General features: G+C 32.8%; 2 protein-coding genes across 4 annotated transcripts; one reads left to right on the plus strand and one right to left on the minus strand.

The window, feature by feature from the left end:
* Window positions 1–365: 365 nt before the first annotated feature.
* Window positions 366–3,587, plus strand: LOC131653596 (probable WRKY transcription factor 69). The gene is made up of 3 exons (XM_058923830.1): window positions 366–781; window positions 898–1,041; window positions 2,846–3,587. The coding sequence occupies exons 1-3, from the start codon at window positions 630–632 to the stop codon at window positions 3,375–3,377; spliced, it is 828 nt and encodes a 275-aa protein (XP_058779813.1). The 5' UTR covers window positions 366–629; the 3' UTR covers window positions 3,378–3,587.
* Window positions 3,588–4,991: 1,404 nt separating this feature from the next.
* LOC131653599 (disease resistance protein RPV1-like) lies at window positions 4,992–12,319 on the minus strand. 3 transcript variants are annotated; one of them, XM_058923842.1, is made up of 7 exons: window positions 11,027–12,319; window positions 10,127–10,652; window positions 8,214–9,315; window positions 7,608–7,880; window positions 6,586–7,479; window positions 5,605–6,321; window positions 4,992–5,419 (listed from the first exon to the last, which is right to left on the minus strand). In XM_058923842.1, the coding sequence occupies exons 2-6, from the start codon at window positions 10,627–10,629 to the stop codon at window positions 5,644–5,646; spliced, it is 3,450 nt and encodes a 1,149-aa protein (XP_058779825.1). In that variant the 5' UTR covers window positions 10,630–10,652; window positions 11,027–12,319; the 3' UTR covers window positions 4,992–5,419; window positions 5,605–5,643. The 3 variants fall into 3 exon arrangements, with proteins under 3 accessions (XP_058779825.1, XP_058779824.1, XP_058779823.1); XM_058923841.1 differs by having other exon boundaries at window positions 4,992–5,521; window positions 11,027–12,318; XM_058923840.1 differs by having other exon boundaries at window positions 4,993–5,526; window positions 11,027–12,318.
* Between the last annotated feature and the right edge of the window lie 9,265 nt (window positions 12,320–21,584).

Here is a 21,584-nt window from a genome sequence, read left to right on the forward strand (position 1 = left end):
ATTTAAATTTTTTTATTAGTAAGCCGGCTATATAAAATATGATTTTTTTTGGCAATATGATAATTTGCAAAGAAGAATAAAAAAAAACTTAATTTGCATTCTTTGATCATAATTTGGCACCATCATACACAATATTTCCAATTGTGTATTGTCTTTTCACACAATTTGAAAATAAGACCATAACGCAGCACATCTCATGTATTTTATATTATTTCAATACTAACCCTAATAATACACATTATACTAATATAGTAGCAAGGACTCAATTGTCAATACACAGCGTAACATAACAACCAATAAATGGTCGAATGTCATGTTTTATCATGAACCTTACCCCATCAAATAAAACCCTTACATTAATATATGTTTATTAATTGATGTATTTGCTCTCACGTCCATAATAAACTAGTTACATTGACAATCTGTCACCATGGCGGCTCATATTAAACATCAATCCCAATCCTCTCTTCTCTCTCAATCCCAAACTCTTACAATTCCCTCACCACCACCACCACCACTTCTCCGATCACCCTTCTCTTTGTTCTCCGGCGAGCCAAACCTTTTCATCACCATTTCCTACACTAAATAACAACTCAAAAAAAGTTATTTTCTATAAACAAAAGCCAATCATGTACAAACGTAGATTCAACACTAAGCCAGTGTATGTTACTGACCATGATGAGCCCGAGCCCGAGCCTGAACCCGAGCCCATATCGGAAGATGGTCCTGCTTCTCCTTCTTGTGAAGACGTAAAAATTGAAGAACCGTCGCCTAAGAAAAGGTTTCATTTTTTTTTATTTTTTAATTTGAATTTTTCTATTTTCATGGATTTTATTTTATTTTTGGGTTTGTGAATTGAGAAGTTGAAGAGTTTTATGTTCGTGATACTTTACGTAGGAGGGAGATGAAGAAGAGGGTGGTGACTATACCGATTGCTGACGTGGAAGGATCTAAGAACAAAGGAGAGACGTATCCACCGTCGGATTCATGGGCTTGGAGAAAGTATGGTCAAAAGCCTATCAAAGGCTCCCCTTATCCCAGGTATCATAACCTTCGTCTTAATTAGTTGATTTTCATAATTGTTAGATAGTTAAGTTTTATGTTAGCTTAAATTTAAGGTTTTTAGATGGAAACTTTATTGGGGTGAAGAATGCTAAATAAGGTTAGGGAATATTGAGATTAAATGTTTGCTTGAATTGGAAGTGCATGGCGGAATAGAGTGAAGGATAGTGGTTATCGCCAGCTATAAGCGTAGAAAAGTCTGTTAAGGGTGGCTGTGCTAAAATGCGCATTATGGATTATGGCGTGTGGTGGTAGTAGTTAGAAACTTTGGTTAATGTGATTCCTCACGCGGGCTCTGAAACGCGTTGGTGTCACGCTACTGATAATGGAGCTGATTAATTTATAGAAGGGTCATGCTAACGAGTGCCCCAGGGGCACTCTTTAAGCATTCTAAATAAAGAAAATATTCTTTCAAAAGTTCACCATTTCAATTTTGGATGCATTAATTACGCATATTTCCAAGAAAAACTTACTTTTTAAAGCTATTAAAGAGTGCCCCTGGGACACTTGTTAGCATTTCCCTTTATAGAAATATTGAACAGGATGCCATCATTTTCTATGTTTGAATTTATTTTATTTTTGATGAAAGAAAACAATTTTTTTTGTTTTAATTTATAATATGTGATGCACATTTCAATGTTCAATAAATTATAGTTGCATCTGCAATAAATTTAATTTCCCAAGTATTTTATTTTATGTATATCCTTTTATGCGCTTCACGTAAATATAAACAATGTTATTTTGCATACCTATGACATTGTGCATGTATGTTTTTCATGCAACATTTGCGTTAATCAATGCAGATAAGTTTACGCAGATAAGTTTACGAATAAAAATGTTTTAAAAATGAGAAAAGGGGTGATGCACTGACAGTGTAAAATATTTTTACACTGTCAATCAATCACCACCCATGTATCCAATTAAATTATTTTTTTATTAAAAACTCTTTAAAAATAAATTATCTGTACTCGTTTTTATATACTTTTAGTATTTTTCAATATATTAAAAAAAACTATTAATATAATTAATTACTGTAATATAACTCATGCCGATTGTTTTAAATGTATAGGAAAATGTATTTTTCTTCTATTGTTTCTTCCAATCTTTAGCATAAAATGTGTTCAGCAGTTCAGGATTATTAGTCTCTTATCAATGAGAAATATTTCTTATTAAAAAGGGCATAGGAAAATAATATGTGAAAGAGCAAATTAAGTATAAAATGTTAATAATACTTGAAACTTCATATTGCCAGCTTTTAAAATGTAATGATATGAATTATAATAATCCTTCAGCTTATAATTCAGTATAGTCATCCAATTATACAAGATATTATAGTATATTGTCTCTAATTTGAACTTGTGATACCAGCTTCACGCCTTCACCTATAAAGAAATAATAATAACAATTTTATTTTATTATATCTCAACAAATATCTTTATCATAAGATTTAAGATATAATAAAATAAAATATTTGTAATTTTAAATTATAATAAGTCTCCCTTGTATTTTCATCATTACTATTTTGCCCTTGAAGAATGATTAAGATGAAGCTAAAAACAAAAATGTAGAATATATCAATAAAAAATAGGGGTTGAGAACCACGCGCTAAAGGTGTGGCATAATCCATAAAGCATCATTTTCCTTCTTGTTTTGTATTATCATCCAATCAACATCACTCATATTATTTAAACATTTCCTAATCCTAATCTTTTTCTTAATAATGCATTTTTCTTCCTAATCCAATTTTTAATTATAATTAATTAATTTAAATCTGAAAATGCAGGGGTTATTACCGATGTAGCAGTTCAAAAGGGTGTCCCGCTAGGAAACAAGTTGAGCGAAGCCGCGTGGACCCCACAAAGCTTCTCGTAACCTACGCTCACGACCACAACCACTCCCTCCCTCTTCCCAAATCTCATTCATCTTCTTCCACCACCGTAACCGTCACCGTCGAATCTCCATCTCCATCTCCCGGCGACTCTTCCGGCGAATGTAACACTAATACTATTTCTCCCGCCGCTACTCCACAGCCGGAGAATCTAACCGTTTTCGCCACTGACTTCGACCTCTCCGGTGATTCAACGGTTCTGCACAGCCAACACCACCACCACGCCGTGTTTGGCTGGTTCGATGACGTTGCATCTACAGGTGTTTTTGTGAGTCCGATCTGCGGAGGAGTGGAGGATATAACGCTGACGATGAGGGAGGAGGATGAATCGTTGTTTGCAGATCTTGGAGAGTTGCCGGAATGTTCAACGGTTTTCCGGAAGAGGAATATTCCGAGCGCGATTCAGTGTAGTGGCATCACAGGATAAAGTTGCTGGACCTTTTTCTTTTTTTCTATTGTGATTATAAAATTATAATTTATAATATTCACGGCCTGGAAATCGTGCGTATTAAAAAAATATTGAATTATTAGAAAGAAAGAATTAAATAAGTTTATTTTACAGATCGTGGATAAATTTTTTTTAATAACGTTGCTTTGTAGTTGTACATTGGAATAAATTATTATTATTAGCAGGCTACACTTCTGTATTATTGATCAATCAAATGGTTTCTTGTTTTCTACATTAATATTTAATACATTTGAATCCCTCTCACATTCATCGCATTAATTGAAAGTTTACCAGTATTACTGTTTTGAGATTCTCTCTAGCAACAAACAAGGATTTGATTATAGATTTCTTAATTTAGTAGCAAAGTTAGATAAGTAGGTAAATTCTTATCTACCCTATTTAAAAAAGTTGGGTGTCAATATAAACGGAGTGTTACTAATAAAATACGTGTATGGCCTCTCGGTTGGATGCATTTGGATGCCTTCATATGAATCTGACCAGAGACATTTTTTTCCCTTCAACCTTGCCATAGGCGTCTGGTGCATAAGATACATATATGACCTCATCTAGTCTGCATCTGGATTCCATGATATGCGTAAGGTCGTGGGGCTATTTCTGGCCTTCAACCCTGCCATACGTGTCTGGTGTATACGATACATGTATGGTGTGTGTTGTGTAAATCTGGTTCTATTGGATGCATATGGACAAAGGCGATTTTATGCCTAGCAGCTTGCCATGCGCGTCTGGAGATGTCTGTATGCGTTTTGCAGTCCTTGGTCCTACTTAAGCTCTCTTTTTCCTTTATGCTAAGCATTTTATTCGAACAAATATAGAACCAGAATGAATGGTTTTATGTCTCTTACCAATTCTTCCCCCCAAATTGAGACCAATTATTTAAATAGATGGGTGGTAAACTTATGAGTTCAGATATTAATGAACTCTATAGAAGAGTTATCTTTCGGAACAATATTCTTATTGATCTATTAACAACAAGTAGATCTACACCAGGGGACTTAGTAATGTCTCAAGAAAAATTGATACAAGAAGTTGTGGATACACTTTTTGATAATGGAATCCGCGGACAACCAATGAGGGACGGTAATAATAAAGTTTACAAATCATTTTCTGATATAATTGAGGGCAAAGAGGGAAGATTCCTGCACATCTAATTTTATCATTTATTTCCATAAAATTATTATCGCAAAAACGAAGGTGCTGGTTCTACTCTAATAGCGATGTCATATTATATGTTGTTGGAAGAATATTATCGGATTTATTCTAGAAATATATTTTTTTTATTTTTCTTTTATAAAACGAATGTGTCTAATTTACGCATGAATTTAGCCTATAGGGTGAATTCGAAATTCAGAAATTCAGAAATACATCTCCAAAATAGATTTTATGAAAAAAAATGGGGCAAGTCTCTTTTAAAACGTGTTTTAGTGTGAAAATTGTGAGTCCGGAAATATATTTCCGAAATCTAAAATAAATTTTTGGATTTTCATTGGATATTTTTCAACCATATAGGTAGGATAAGAAACTCCCTTGTATGGTTAAACTTAGTCTCTCAAATTGCTTCAACATGTTATTTGAAAGAAACTGACAGAAATGATCAAAGCAGTGGATTTGTGTGATGAATTTCTGAATTTACATTCAACATAAATCCAGAGAAAAACTCTCAAAATAGAATTACAATTGCAAATAAAAGAAACTGAAGCAAATTACACATAAACAGTTCGGTTCCTTACAAAAATTCAACTCTTGAATCTCTCCCTTCCTAATAACTGCTGAAATATAAAAAACATAACTGCTAAGGAAATAAATAACTGCCCACTAAACTAAACTATCTAATGAGCAGTTCCTACCCCAATCCTTTTATCCACATTTTCTTTAAGAGGTCTAACAGAAACTTTTACCATCACATTCTGAGTTTGTCCAACATGAGATATGCGAAGTTGAAGAAGTTCCCAAGTTGCAACTGATAACAACAATCATCCTCAACAGAGATAGAATAACAGTACCTATCATGTATTCTTTCACCTGATAAGCTTCATGACAGAACCTTAACTTCAAATAATCAGATATATTCACTGGACAGACTTGTAGTGCAAAATATGGATGTCCTATACTGATAATTCATATCATTACTTATAAAATTAATTATTAATTAGCAATATAATGAAGTATTGCGTAACAAGATAATTACCTCAAGGCTCACGGAATGTGATGTGCGTTTGGCGCATATCTAAAGGCCCAGATTAGAAAGAGCAGTTTCTTTTGACTTTGCTCCTGAATTCTCAACTTCTTCCTCTTCAGTAACAAACCAATTGTACGGAAGTTGGATTTTAGTTCCAGACTTCATGCTGGTTTTTTGTACATAATCTAAGAAAAGTTGGGGCGCATAAGAGTCCGATGAGTGTTCCCAGTCGCTTGGCACACGATATGATTTCCTTAGATCCTTGATTGCCAAGCGTAATCCCCATTTCTTTATCGACAACCCTGGGCCGGCTTTAAATGTGATATGTGCTCCAGTTTTTAAAAAATGGCAGTGCTCTTGAGAGATATAGATTAGCCAAAGATGTTTGGAGCCATCAACTTTGTGCAGTTCCAAACTAAGTGGCATGTCGAAGCGTTCCTCTGTGTGTTCACTTTCAAAAGAAAGATAAAAAGGATGTGGGAGTGCTGAGGAAAATGAATCTTGTGGCAAACCCGAACTCGCAGGACTATTGTTTACCTCAAATTCCACACAGAAGGCAAAGCCAAACTTCATGTCAAACTCGTCAAAGTCCACTATCCTTACTATTGAATCACTATCAAATTGGTAATTGAACCATTTTGGAATACAACAACTTGACGGAGAATCAATGTTTTCCCTATTCCAAGGAACAACAATGTCAAAGCCACCCCGAAAGTGATGGGGACTCTGGTATAAGAAGAAAAATAACACATAAGTATAGTAAAGCTAGAGAGTGCAAAGAAATGGAATATAATTATTAGCCATGAAAAGTACTAAGTAGCTTGCGGCTTGCGGATAATGATTAGTCAACAAAATGCAGCCAAAAAAAATTATATTCTTAGTAATGAGAGCTATTCCTGATTGCACAGGTTAAATCAGGATTTTTTTCGTAAAAAAGAAAATACAATGAATGAAAGCTAGAGAATTGGGGGGTGTAAGCAACGTACATACCTGAAGTAGTCTTTGTAACCATGAACATTCTATGGATTTGTCTTTGGATTTAACAATGAAATTAGGGCAGTCAAATATATAAAATCCTGACCTATGATCACGAGATCCCGCTACCATGTTAAAATATCTTCCTCCTGAAGAAGCACTTTTTGAAGCACTTTGTGAAGTACTTTGTGAAAATTGGAGTTCAATACTTTCAAGCTCATGGCAATGAGATAAATTTACATATGCTAGGTTGTCAAGATCAAAGAAATCATCAGGTAGTGAACGGAATTTGTTTCCTTGTAGATTTAGCCTTTCTAACGTACGTAACGTTCCAATAGTATTTGGTACTTCATGAAGATTGCAAAAGCTTAAATCTAGAAAAATCAAAGATCTCATATGATCAGTACGAGTCCGTTTCAAGGGTAGAATTGTAAGACTCGAGCAACCGCAAAAATCTAGAGTTACAAGGGACGCCATCCTCTTAATCCTATCAGGCATTTCAACCAGATTTGTGCAGTTTCTCAAACTCAAGAATTTAAGCTTTGTCAAAGCCCCAATGGATTCATGAACTTTGGATAAAGTTGTACATTCATCCATATCAAGGTATTCAAGATTTGATGCCCCGGTAAAATCAGGCGTCTTTTCAAGTTTTGTACAACCGGAAAGGCGTAGAACTCTCAGAGAATTTAATCTTGATACACTGCCAAAATCAAGGTCAACCAAACTGCTGCAGTTTTGCAAACATAAGAAAACAAGTTCTGTAAGATGTCCAATTGACGGATGGACCTGTATTAAGTTTGTGCATCCGGTAAAATCTAGCCGCTCCAGTTTTGGGGTCCAAAAAAACTTTGGAGTCTCTATAAGATACTTGGAGTTGCTCAAATCCATCCTTTTCAAATTAGGTAGTTCCTATTAAGAGAATCGGCAACCATCAATAAAAACGTATCGCTAAGACCGGAATTTTATAAACTTGTTGTGGTGTGATTTCAAAATTAAGTGCAAACTTTTATAAAAGAAATGTTATGTAACTGGAGTACCTTGCGACCTTCCCACAGTCGTTGAATGCTACTATCAGGAATATTCAATTCCACAAGATAATGTGGTTCAAAGTTTGACGGCAAAGAAGTAAAAGGACATCCGTTCCACAAAAGATACCGCAAGTTGTTGGAAAGAAAATCCAAATTTCCTGAAAAATTATTATGATACAATATGAGAAGTGCAAGGTTGCTCATATTTGAAAATCCTTCAGCCCTGCATTTGGAGAAACTTTCCTTTTGATCCAGAACTATAGCTTTAACATTATTTGTTCCCTGAGAAAAGAAGAGAGTAAGCATAACATAGACAGAAAAAAATGAAATTACTTGACCTAACCATTTTAGAAACAAAAATTACCAATATATCTTATATTACAATGTCAACTTTTAATGGAATAAAAAAATTATGGAATCAAAGTGTGTTTAAATTAACTGTGAAAAAACTACATAGTAATTCGTTTTCTTAAAATTGTTTGTTTAAAACTAGTTTCCAGTATGAATGTTAATTGAAACGAACTGCATGATGATACTCTAGGAAAAATTGGTAAAAATGTCACAAAACAAAAAGTATAAATTGCACCCTCTAGTTTTGGAAACATAATTTATTACCGTTTCTGATGTCAAGACTTGATAGAAATCATGGTATTGCCATATTCTACTCCACAATATTGGGTCTTCGAGAAAGCTGTGCCGAACTATTTTCTTCCCAAGTTCTTGTAACATATCATGCATATGAATCTCTTGGTTTTTAATGGTAATGAGTGACTTCTCAATGACTCTTTGAATTCCTATGTGAGGGTATAATCCACATGCATCTAGAATTCTCTTTACATAATCTTCCCTCTCCCCTTTAAAAAAACAAGCAATGTGCAGAAATATTTCCTTCTCCTCATGTTCTAGTCCATCAACACTCATCTGAAGCACATCCATAATTTTATTGTCTGGATTGTTCTTCAATCTATCCAAAGCATCTCTCCACTGAGTAGCATCTCGATTACACAAGAAAGAGCCCACTACTTTAATTGCTAAAGGAAGATTTTGAACATATTTTAGTATCTCTGGAATCAACTCAACACAATTGCTGCTTTGGTCTTCACCTTTGAAAGCTCTTCTGCGAAAAAGTTCAGAAGCATCATTACTATTCAACAGGGGAACTTCATGAATTTTATCCACCCCATACACTCTTAGAATATGCTCGTCCCTTGTAGTTATGATTATTCTACTTTCTTTGTAAAGCAATTTAGGATCTATAGCCAATTCCTCCAATTGTTCATATTGATCAACATTGTCAAGAACTAGAAGGACCTTAATGCCACTCTGAAGTCTATTTATCATAATCCCAGTTATCTCACAAGTATCGTATGCGTCTAGATTTCTTTCATCTAGAGCTTGACGAAGAATCTGTTTTTGTACAGCAACCACGCCACCATCCATATAAAGTTTGCTAGTGTTATTAATAAAACAACAAGCATCAAACTGATAAGAGATTCTATCGTACAAAGCAGCAGCATGAGTTGTCTTCCCTACTCCACCCATCCCCCAAATTCCCAATACTCGAAAGTCATCATCCATTGAGCTCAATCTTAGAAGCTTTTCTAATTCTTCTATGCGAGGTTGCATCCCAACAAGATCGTTGGTAAACCCTGAGAATTTATGATTCAAAGTTTTTATTATTGCTTGAACAATTTTTTTGATCTCTATAGATTCTGGCCTGAAAGGAAAAACAAGAACACAAAATTATCACTTTAAATTACAAGATATATTAACAGATTGTTTATAACTTATTGAAGGCAAAAGAGTGCAAGTTGGGTCATGAAAGTTGACATGATGACATGCTAGGAAGCAACTACGCATATTTCAGACATTGCAATTTAAATAAAGGTCTGAAATCACTGTTGTTATTAAGGCTGCATAGGCCACATTTCTCCATTATATCAAGGATGGCGATGCAATTATAACCTTTATTGCAACAACCATTTAAAACCGTGCTAACCATATATTGATAAATGAAAATAATCAAAAATAACTACATTAAAGGAAATGTCTCCCATACTAAGTATAGGTGTTAGTGTTGGGGTATATGACTAGTTATCTATAACATCAAATTCAACCCGTGTTTCGAACATGAGATGAATCAACATCGTAGAAACAGTTTTCTTTAATTTTGTGAGGCATTGCGCAATAGCAACCATTTCATCCAAACACAATATTGACTTAGATTTTTTTTTACAAGACTACTATCAAAATTCCTAAAACTCGAATAGCTTGTAGAAGCTGTGGGGAAATTAATTCTTAAAATACCATTAGAATTAGAGTTTGACCTAATTCATCCTTACCAAATCAACTTTTAAGGTAGGAGTGTCACTTTATATAAACTTTTGAAAGCCTCTATCTATAACCAATGTGTGAGTTTTTTCCAATAGTTATAGAAAACAACTGATTAAGCATAGACTAAAGAAAGCAATAAGAAAGGGAATTGAAGTAGAAAATGTAAAAACAAGTAGAAGGGGAATAAAACTTACTTGTTCCTGATATCCCAACCGACTAAGTTAGCTAAAACGTCCATAGCTTTCTTCCACCTCCCAACCTTTCTCTGATCATGTTTGAATCTCATCCGGTATAAATCAAAGGCGTTTTGGTACAGCCCTCTCCGATGTCGTACATGAGATGGATCGACATCATAAAAAATAGGAAATACTTTTTGATTGAATTCTTTACGGCATTCAGCTATAGTAGCCATCTCTTCTAAACACCATGTAGAGTCGGCATATGTTTTAGAGAAGACAACAATAGAAATCCGTGAATTTTGAATTGCTTGTAGAAGTTGTGGGGAAAGGGAATCTCCTTTCTCAAGCCTCCTATCATCCTTGAAGGCAAAAATACCCTTTCTAGTTAGATGATCATAAAGATGGTCGACAAAATTGTTGCGTGTGTCGGGACCTCTGAAACTGATAAACACATCATATCTACAGGTTTGATTGTTACTATAATCCATGGAAGAATTGGAAGCTTCAGCTCCTTGCATCAAATTGGAAAATGACAAACAAGCTTGCAAGAGAAAGAAACTAGTTGTAAGTAACGTATTCAATCTATAATACACGAACTGAAAATGCAAAATATAAAAAGTATTAACGAACTAGTGTGTGATAAATTTTGATAGCGGAAGTAGTTTTACCTGAGATTTTTTATGTTGATTATAGGAAGGATCGTAAACAACCAGTATTTTATTCATTTCACAAGATGACAATATATACTTCTTGTTTTCCTTATACAATTGCTAATGAGAATTTTTCAACAAACTTTAAACTATGATATAAGTTGGTTGGTGTTGGCTAATACTCTAAACATCCAACATTCAATGTATCTAGTCCGTCCATATATAGATCATATAAATTGATTATTCAATGTATTTAAAAAGTCACCTTTTTCTTATAATAAGGAGCAGAGGGAGTATCAACAGCTAGCTCTAGCGCTGATAAACTGAATTCCTTTCTACCTTAATTATTTCTCGCGCAATCACAGGCGAAATATCAACAGCGTTTTTGGTAACACTCATAGGCATATGTAGAATCTCCATTTGAATCATGTTCAATTGCACGTTCAAAATTATCCTTTCTAGCCCTGCACTTATAACATACAAAATAATCGTTTCATAAATAAAAACGCAATAACAACAACATCAACCTGGATTATGAGATCATATGGTTTAAAAAACCAGCTAAGAAATCAGAGATGACACTCTATGCATGCAATACTCAATGTGTCTGTAATAATAACACAAATTCTAGTTAGCCCTATAAATTCAACCCAAACCTATTGAAAATAAGCATGCAAAATTGATTGAACACAAAAACTCAAAAACAAATTTTGATTCACTGATTTTGTGCCAAATATAAAATCAAAGAAAACCTCAACAAAATAATCATAAAGAGAACACTAAAAAACAACTCAATTCAAAATAGAAACAGCTGAGATGGGTGAGTAGCCTGGGAGTGGGTATTCCTTTGCAGAGGTGAGTGGTGCAAGAAAGGGCGCCTTTGTGGAGGAAAGAATATGTGTGGATGGCGACAGAGCAGCGGTAAAGGTCTTTGATGTGAATTGGAAGGATTGTGGATTTGAGTAGCGGCAATAGACCATGGATTCCCATTTCACTTGGCAGATTGCAGATTGCGGATTATGGATTTGAGTTATATTTTCTACCTTAAGAAAATAATATTGTGTGTGTAAAATAGGACGGTACTGTGTCCATACTTTTTGTTGGTTTAATAGTGATGCTCTAGCAGACAGAGGTCGAAAGCAACCCGACATGCTAGAGATAGAGAATAACGCAAAACACTCTTTTATTAAGCCAAACATACCAATAAATGAGAACAGTCTAAGAAACAAAAGTTCTTCTTGGCATTTGATCAAACAGGTGGTGAGCATAATCTAAATGGCCACACATGCAATACATGTTCAACATGTTATTATGTTAATTAATTAGAAAAAAGATCATTTTGAATTGTTGGGAATTGGAAAATATGTAATAATGCAATGCCAAGCATATGCACAGACATGGAACAGAAAGGTATAGTCTTGTAGAGATAGAGAAGGTAAGTGAAAACAAGTGAAAATGCTTCTTTCAAGATAGCTTGACACCATATTTGAAGGAATTCGGGAGAGTTTATAACCCAGCAGTCTAATGAAGTTTTTTTGCATTCAAGTATTATGTTGATAAAGTGAAATGTTTGAGTTGAGTGTGGTTCTTTAATGGTCTTTAAGTTCGAAATTCGTTAGCTACAAATCTATAATATAAGAAAATAAATGGCTCTGGTTTTTACAAAATTACCCATCCTTACTTTTTGTACACCTATTAAAATTGTTGGTTTTTTGGTCTATCCACACAATTGTCCATTATATCTTAATATTTTATTCAACTATATTATAACTTATTTTCACCATTCTTTCTCTCTCTTCACCTTTTTAGTTTTCTACCCCAATCTCTCTATACTCCATTTACTCTTTAAAAAAAATGGTATTTATGATCCACAAAATTTTAATAAAAAATAATATAATGGAAAAAATTATTATTGATCTAAATATTTTTGTATACAAAAATTTACTATTCATTCAGATATTTTTGTAAATGATACCTAAACATAAATAATATTTGTATCAGAAAAATCTATTATTGATCTAAATATTTTTATATAAGAAAAATATTATTTATGACTAAAAAAAAATTTATTCAAAAAAGGTATACAGGAAAAAATCTATTATTGATCTAAATATTTTTTATCCGAAAATTTACTATTCACTCAATATTTTTATAAATGATATCTAAACAAAAATAATATTTGTATACGGAAAAAATTTATTATTGATCTAAATATTTCTATATACGGAAAATGATATTTATGATCTAAAAAATTTTATTCAAAAATGGTATACGGGAAAAAAAATCTATTATTGATCTAAATATTTTTATATACGAAATTTACTATTGATATAGATATTTTTGTAAACATTACCTAAACATAAATAATATTTGTATACGGGAAAAATCTATAATTGATCTAAATATTTTTCTATATGAAAAATGGTGTTTATGATCCCAAAAAGTTTAATTTAAAAATGATATGTGGGAAAAATTTATTATTGATCTAAATATTTTTATATACGAACATTTACTATTGATCCAGATACATTTATAAACGATACCTAAACATAAATAATATTGTAGACGGGAAAAAATCTATAATTGACCTAAATATTTTTCTATATGAAAAATAGTATTTATGATCCAAAAAAATTTAATTCAAAAATGGTATACGGGAAAAAAATCTATTAATGATCTAAATATTTTTATATACAAAAATTTACTATTGATCCAGATATATTTATAAACGATACCTAAACATAAATAATATTGTATACGGGAAAAAAATCTATAATTGACCTAAATATTTTTCTATATGAAAAATAGTATTTATGATCCAAAAAAATTTAATTCAAAAATGGTATACGGGAAAAAATCTATTAATGATCTAAATATTTTTATATACAAAAATTTACTATTGATTCAGATATTTTAGTAAACGATACCTAAACATAAATAATATTTGTCTACGGGAAAAGAAAATTTATTGATCTAAATATTTTTCTATATGAAAAATGGTACTTATGATCCAAAAAATTTAATTCAAAAATGGTATACGGGAAAAAGTCTATTATTGATTTAAATATTTTTATATAAAAAAATTTACTATTGATTCAGATATTTTTGTAAATGATACTGAACATAAATAATATTTAAATACGGGAAAAATATATTATTGATCTAAATATTTTTATATACGAAAAATGGAATTTATGATCCAAAAAAAATTTATTCAAAAATAATATACGGGAAAAAATCTATTATTGATCTAAATATTTTTTTATACATAAATTTACTATTCATTCAAATATTTTTATAAATGATACCTAAACAAAAATAATATTTGTATATGGAAAAAAATTATTATTGATCTAAATATTTTAATATACGAAAAATGGTATTTAGATCCATAAAAAATTTATTCAAAAATGGTATATGACAAAAAAATCTATTATTGATCTAAATATTTTTATATACAAAAATTTACAATTTATCCAAATATTTTTGTAAATGATACCTAAACATAAATAATATTTGAATAGGGGAAAAATATATTCTTGTCTACATATTTATATATAAGAAAGATGATATTTATGATTCAAATATTTATGATCCAAGAATGATATAAGAGGGAAAAAAATTATTATTGATCTAAATATTTTGATATACGAAAAATTTATTATTGATCTAAATATTTTTTCATTTTAAATATTCTATTTAAAATAAATATATTATGTAAATAAATGCGCGTATCAGACCAGAACCCATGCGTATGCACGGGTTTGTTACTAGTTACTTATTAAAAACAATGTTATGTTGACTTTGCTACATCAGTTTTTGTTAGTCTGGATGAAAAATTTTAAAGTGTTATTATTTTAAAAAAATTACAGGGACTAAAATTAAATTTATGAATTATTTATAGAAAAAATATATATATATTTAACTCTTTATTTTATTTTTAAAGGTCATGCTAACATGTGCCCTAAGGGCACATGTTAAGAGTTAAATGTAGAAAATTTTTTTAAGAAATTCTGCATTGTTTTCATAAAAAGTTTATAATTAATGTGTTTATTACGTTTTCCAATACAAATTTACTATATTTATGTTTCTTAGCATGTGCCCCAAGAGCACATGTTAGCTTTATCCTATTTTTAATACATGTTTTGGACATGTCAATTATTCACTATGGGAAGTCGATTTCAACTCTTAAAAGTAGTATAATAACTACTCAATTACGATGTAAAAGTACTTCTACATGCGTAAATGCGCAAAACTTAAAGTAAATTAATATTTTTTATACATCATTTATCTCTTTTGAAATCATTAAGTGATTTTGTTGTCAAAGTGTTAACTTGCAATCCATCTCATGTGATATGTCCCATCGAAGACTTATAAATTTGCATCGGGAGTCCAACGTCATAATTCGAGCTTAATTATGGTTCCATTACGGCATCAACGCGTTTTTTTTTTTTTATAAAATTAAAGAAAGTTTATATTTTGTTTATTAAAAAAAATTATATTTGGTGTGGTCTAAACACGATAAATATTAAAAATATTAAGAAAGATAATCTCTTAGTTCAATCTATGTGGTGGAAGAGAATTCTATAGAAACTTAAAAATGCTCTTCAGTTTTTGAAAATACATTGTCAACCATATGTATAACATAACATGTCACAAAAATACTGTCACCCTACAGCTAAAAAAAATCGAAGATACATCTTTGTTGAATAGTATTCAATGTATATTTCTGTGAGTTATTCAAAGATTTATGTCCGAAAATTTGATAATTTGTCGCCTTTGCATGTTAGATTATTCCGAAGATGCATCTCAGAAAAAAAATAAATGTGAAATTGCTAAAAATAGTCACTTGCATAATTAGACCCCATACCCATTTTTTCTATAAACCCTTTCCAAAAACTCTTTCATTCGCAATCAAGATTTTCATTCCAAAAGTTCATTATTCTGTTCCATCAAATCAAATGGAGCAAAGTTAAAAGCCAAGGTAAATGAAATTCTGGTATTCAGATCTCAAATGTCCTAAGAGATGTTGTGACAGTGATCTCTTAACAAAACACAATGGCAAGGTAAAAATAGATAAACATACAATACTGAAAAATAAAAGAACACACAGAGTTGTTAACTCAGTTTGGTGTACAACAACACCTACTCTGGGGGTTACCAAACCAGGGACGAACTCAACTAAATAGTACTCCCTCTGTCCCAAAATAAGTGTCACATTTACTTTTTAGATTCATTGAATATTTAATGTATCTGGTCTCTATACAGACTAGATACATTAAATATTCAATGAACCTAAAAAGTAAATGTGACACTTATTTTGGGACGGAGGGAGTATCAATTTGTAGACCCACAATAAACTATCACCCGTTTACAATCTACTTACTTAATCACTACCTGTGCTTATTTTCTACCTAAGACTCTCCTAGGTATGAGACTCTTCTCATGTCTCTTTCAATCACCACAGTGGTGAAAACTCTCTTACATAGAAAGATTCAAAAGTTATATTTCAAGAACACACAATCACTCAATGCTTAAAAGTTTAAGAGTGATTAATTGAACTTACAACTCAATAGAGACAATCTTTCTCTTATATCATAATGATAATAGAGAGGCTCATAATTAACAACACACAAACCCTAAAACGATCATACAATCACAGTATTTGTTCCACACAAAACTAGGTTTGCAACAATCTATTTAAAGCATAAATCTGGACTGGATTGGGCTTCAAAATGCGGCAATGAGACTGCAAAAAAATCTGCAAGAAAATAGGTCTTCAATCTAGAGTTTCCTAAAATGTCTCAACATTTAGAAAACAGAATAAACCAACAAAGTCTCTGATTCATCAGTCTTGGACGCCACATAGGATATATTAACAATCATAGAATATTCAATAATGTGAAAATAAGCAGTTGCATCCAAACTGTAAACTATAACAAACCAGATGTAATATATTTCTGGTTAGGACATCGCATTCGACATGTTGAGTCTGCAAGTTGAAACATTTTTTTCATCATGTTGCTGCCAAGTTAGTTTTACCAAAATTTATACGAATCATAATTTTAGAGAAATAACAATCTCCCTTTTGTAAAATTTTGGCTAAAATACTTTTGCACTAAAACACCAGAATCAAAGGTTTGAAAATAAATCAAACACAGACATCAGAGGCACAGCAGCAAAACTCATCATTAGAGATATCAACAGTAGGAATAAAATCAAAGTAACAGTTAGTGGCAGCTACTTAACATATCAAAACAGAGAAAAATAAATTCTCAAACAGATTTATGTCAGGACATCATGTCTGACATCTCTTCATACAATTTCAATCTAGAGTAGGTACTCCCCCTCAAGTTACTGTTAAGCAACACTTCAAAGAATTAGAAAATTCTCCCCCTTAATAGCAGCAGCCAGTCAATGATTAGTGGTTAGTGCACACACACATATTACCCCCCCCCCCTTTTTAGCCATAATATGACAAATGCAAGTAACTAACCAAAAAGGAACCACATTAGCACATAAACAAAAAGCACAATGTGCACACAAGGTTAAAAATTAATCTAGACATTTTAACCCTTACAAAATCATATACCAAAATAAATAAACAAAAGATTGAAGAGAAATCATGCAGCAACATCAGCAGTCTCAAACTCTTCTTCTTCACCATCTACATCACCACCATCAGATGCCACCTGGTCATCATCAATATCATCAGCATTTGCATTCTCAACTTTTCCACCATCAAGTGCATTTTGTTCAGCAGCATCCCCACCTCCAGAGTCACCCCCATTAGTATCATCATCATTTCCAGATTTACCATCATCTTTTCCAGATTCAATACTTTCGTCATTTCCTTCAGAATCTCTAAGGTCAACATCAACAGCACTAACAGGTCCAACCTTGTTGTCCTTTTCCTCCATCAAAGCTTTAATTAATCCTTCAAGCTCGATCTTCCTAGCAGTGTCAACCGTGATGGAATCCTCCAATTCCTTGAACGTCTCCTTGAGCTGAGCAATAATTCCTTCCATTGAAGTCTAAGGGCCACTCACCTGGGAAGATGTCATAGAAATATCTGGGACATGTGCCCCACCAAAAAATTTATAAAGCAAAGACAAAGGAGAATCCATTTTCTGCATACTATCAATAGCCAATAAAATACCAGGTTATTGATCATAGATCATTCCACATATGAGAGATGGAAATAAGATTGGCATTTTCACTACAGATGAGGCTGCTTGTTTCGGAATCTGATCAAAGATGTACTGTCCAAAATCAAATGATATTTTTCTACGAACAACATAAATGAACTTACTAGCCCAGTGGAAATAGTGGAGGTATGGTTCGTGGAAACCCAATTGGCAGCAACAAGCCTACGAAAGATGGCATATTTCACAGTAAGCCTTCCAGATGACAGCTTTCCTATATTAGGCCAGTGCTTCATTTGCCCACCAATTACCTCCTTGCACACTTGATCATCTGTAACCTCTAACTCAGCTTGAGGTTCTTCAAGTCTCCCCAGAAATCTATTGATCACAACTGGAGAAAATTTCACAATATTTCCCCTAACATTTACCTTCCTGTAATCTCTGCTCTTCAAATCATCACAACCATCAGGAACACTCACAACAAATTCCTTCACCAACCTATCATAGCAAGGCCCAAATTCAGTGACTGTCCTTCTCAGTCTAGCAGCCTCTATCAGCTCCACAATTTCCTTGAATTTGAAGAAATCCTTACCCAATTCCCTCTCTAAAAAAATCCTTCTTTGATCCACATATTGCCATATTTCAACATTCTTTGCACGAACAACAACACATGTCTTCATGGAGACAGACCTTTTAAGAGGAATGATATCCTGAACATCTTCAACAGCTTCATATTCAGAGTCACTATATGAGGCATCATTCGTCTTCTTTGAAGGAATAACGACTTTGATCCATGGTTTTGCAGGGCCAACAACATACTTTCCTTTGGCAGTATCAGATTTAACTTTGGTTGCCTTAGAAGGTGAATCTTCAACTACAAGTACAACATCCTTTCCCTTTCTTCTCCAAAGTATATTGGCTATGAGATCCACATCGGTAGGAATGTCATCAACATTGATAACATCATCAAGAACACAACATCAACTTTCTTCATGCTTATTCTTTCATGTACAACTTCTATAGGAACACACACATCAGTATTGTCACTCTTGTCACCCTTAGAGCTAGTATCTTTCACCAAAGATGTTTGAACATATGAGACATCTTTGATCGAACACGAAGAAGATGATTTGTGAGGGCATGTGCACAAGAGAGAGAGAGAGAGAGAGAGGGAGAGAGAGAGAGAGAGAGCGAGAGAGAGAGAGAGAGAGAGAGAGAGAGAGAGGGAGATCAATGGTCTTGTCCTTTTTGAAATGATAGTAAGACTTAGTCCAAAGGAATGAAATTTTGCTTAATGAACTTGGGCCAAAAGAATAAAAGTTGAGATTTTGCTTGACCCACATAAATAGCATTGATTGTTATAACTCCTCATACACACAAATACCAAGTTTTCAAACTGGAAAACATCCAAAGCCTTAGTAAAGATATCAACTAGCTAATTTTCAATGCTAACATGCGTAAGAGTTATAACTTTGTCTCCAACAAGCTCTCTAATTAAATGATATCAAATATCAATGTGCTTAGTTCTACTATGTTGAATAGGATTTTTGGAAATATTAATAGCACTTAAGTTGTTACAAAATAGTGTCATGACATCTTGTGAGACATCATACTCAGTCAACATTTGTTTCATCCATACTAATTGAGAACATCTATTCCCTACTGCAATGTACTCAATTTCAGCAGTAGATAGGGATACACATTTCTATTTCTTGCTGAACCAAGAGATTAGATTTATTTCCCAAAAAGAAACATCCTCGAGAGGTACTCTTCTTGTCATTAGCACTACCAGCCCAATCAACATCATAATACCCTACTAACATGGAATTTGAATCATGAGAGTACAGTATTTCATAGTCACATGTACCATTCACATACTTCATAACCCTTTTTACTTGATTGATGTGGCTGACTTTGGGTTCTACTTGATATCTAGCATAAACTCCAACAACAAACGTGATATCTGGTCTGCTTGCTATAAGGTATAAAAGGCTACCGATCATGCTTCTATATAAACTTTGATCAATATTAATCCCCTTTTGATCTTTGGATAGCTTAAAGTGTGTAAGAGTAGGAGTTCTTTTTTGACTGGCATTCTCCAATCCAAATTTATTCACAATATTCTTTGCATATTTTCTTTGGCAAAGAAAAATGCAATCTTCCATCAACTTGACTTGCAGACCAAGAAAGTATGTTAGTTCACCTACCAAACTCATCTCAAACTTCGATTGCACTTTCTTGACAAAATGTTGGACCATCTCATCCGACATCCCACCAAAGACAATGTCATCCACATAGATCTGAGCTATCATAATTTTTTCATCCTTTTCTTAAACAAAGAGAGTCTTATGAATTCCACCCTTTTATATCCATGGTTGAAGAGAAATTCAGTCAACCTCTCATACCAAGCTCTGAGAGCTTATTTTAGGCCATACAATGCCTTATTTAATTTGAACACATGATTTGGAAATGTGAGATCATCAAACCCTTTAGGTTGTTCAACATACACCTCTTCATGTAGATATTCATTTAGGAAGGCACTCTTAACATCCATTTGGTACAATTTAAACTTTAAGAGACAAGCCACTCAAAGTAATAGCCTGATCGATTCAAAGAGAGCCATAAGAGCAAACGTTTCATCAAAGTCCATTCCCTCAATTTGAGTGTATCCTTGAGCAACAAGCATAGCTTTATTTTTGGTAACAACGCCTTGTTCATCTGAATTATTCTTATACACCCATTTAGTCCCAATAACATTTGTCCCTAAAGGTCTTTTTAATAGGTCTCAAACCTCATTTCTCTTGAATTGTTCAAGTTTTTCTTGCATAGCATTAATCCAAAACTCATCAGTCAGAACTTCCTTGATATTCTTTGGTCCAAACTTTGAAATAAAACAAGAATTTAACACCACTTCCCTTGATCTAGTGATTACTCCTTCATTCTTATTTCCTATGATAAGCTCTTTAGGATGATCTTTCTGAATCCTGATTGAGGGTCCTTTATCAGCTGTCTCGGTTTCTTCAAGTTCAACATTTGCACTTGAGTCAACAACATCATCATCATTCATATGAAAAGATGTTTCAACATCCTCTCTGACATCAACTTCATTTGTTGAGTCATCAACAACTACATTTATGGATTCTATCATCACCTTAGTTCTGGAGTTAAATACTCTATAAGCACTACTGTTTGTAGAGTATCCAAGAAAATTTCCCTTATCACTTTTAGGATTCATCTTTCTTCTTTACTCACGATCTGCCAAAATGTAACATTTACTTCCAAAGACATGGAAATATTTAACAGTTGGCTTTCTTCCTTTCCATAATTCATACAAAGTAGCAGATGTAACAGATCTGATAGTCACTCTATTATGGATATAACATGCAGTGTTCATGGCTTTAGCCCAAAAATGCTATGGCAATTTCTTAGTATGAAGCATGACCCTGGCACATTCTTGGATAGTCATATTCTTGCGCTCTATCACACCATTTTGTGGAGGAGTGATGGGTGAAGAGAACTCATGACTAATTCATTCAGAAGTGCATAATTCATCAAACTTGCTATTTTCAAATTCCTTCCCATGGTCACTTCTTATTCTAATAATACATTAATAACACAATCCTTTTCTCTTTGGATCCTTTGGCAGAGTTTTTTAAATACTTCAAACACTTCAGACTT

This window comes from Vicia villosa, linkage group LG2 (assembly GCF_029867415.1).
Source record: "Vicia villosa cultivar HV-30 ecotype Madison, WI linkage group LG2, Vvil1.0, whole genome shotgun sequence".
Lineage (NCBI taxonomy): Eukaryota > Viridiplantae > Streptophyta > Magnoliopsida > Fabales > Fabaceae > Vicia > Vicia villosa.

Bases quoted from the DNA above. Each gene is read 5' to 3' on its own strand.
- LOC131653596 (XM_058923830.1), top strand. From the start codon at position 630: ATGTACAAACGTAGATTCAACACTAAGCCAGTGTATGTTACTGACCAT. The intron at 782-897 runs GTTTCATTTTTT...TACTTTACGTAG, and splicing joins GAACCGTCGCCTAAGAAAAG to GAGGGAGATGAAGAAGAGGG. The intron at 1,042-2,845 runs GTATCATAACCT...CTGAAAATGCAG, and splicing joins AAAGGCTCCCCTTATCCCAG to GGGTTATTACCGATGTAGCA.
- LOC131653599 (XM_058923842.1), bottom strand. From the start codon at position 10,629: ATGCAAGGAGCTGAAGCTTCCAATTCTTCCATGGATTATAGTAACAAT. The intron at 9,316-10,126 runs GTAAGTTTTATT...TTTTCCTTTCAG, and splicing joins GGTTGGGATATCAGGAACAA to GCCAGAATCTATAGAGATCA. The intron at 7,881-8,213 runs GTAATAAATTAT...TTCTTTTCTCAG, and splicing joins AAGTCTTGACATCAGAAACG to GGAACAAATAATGTTAAAGC.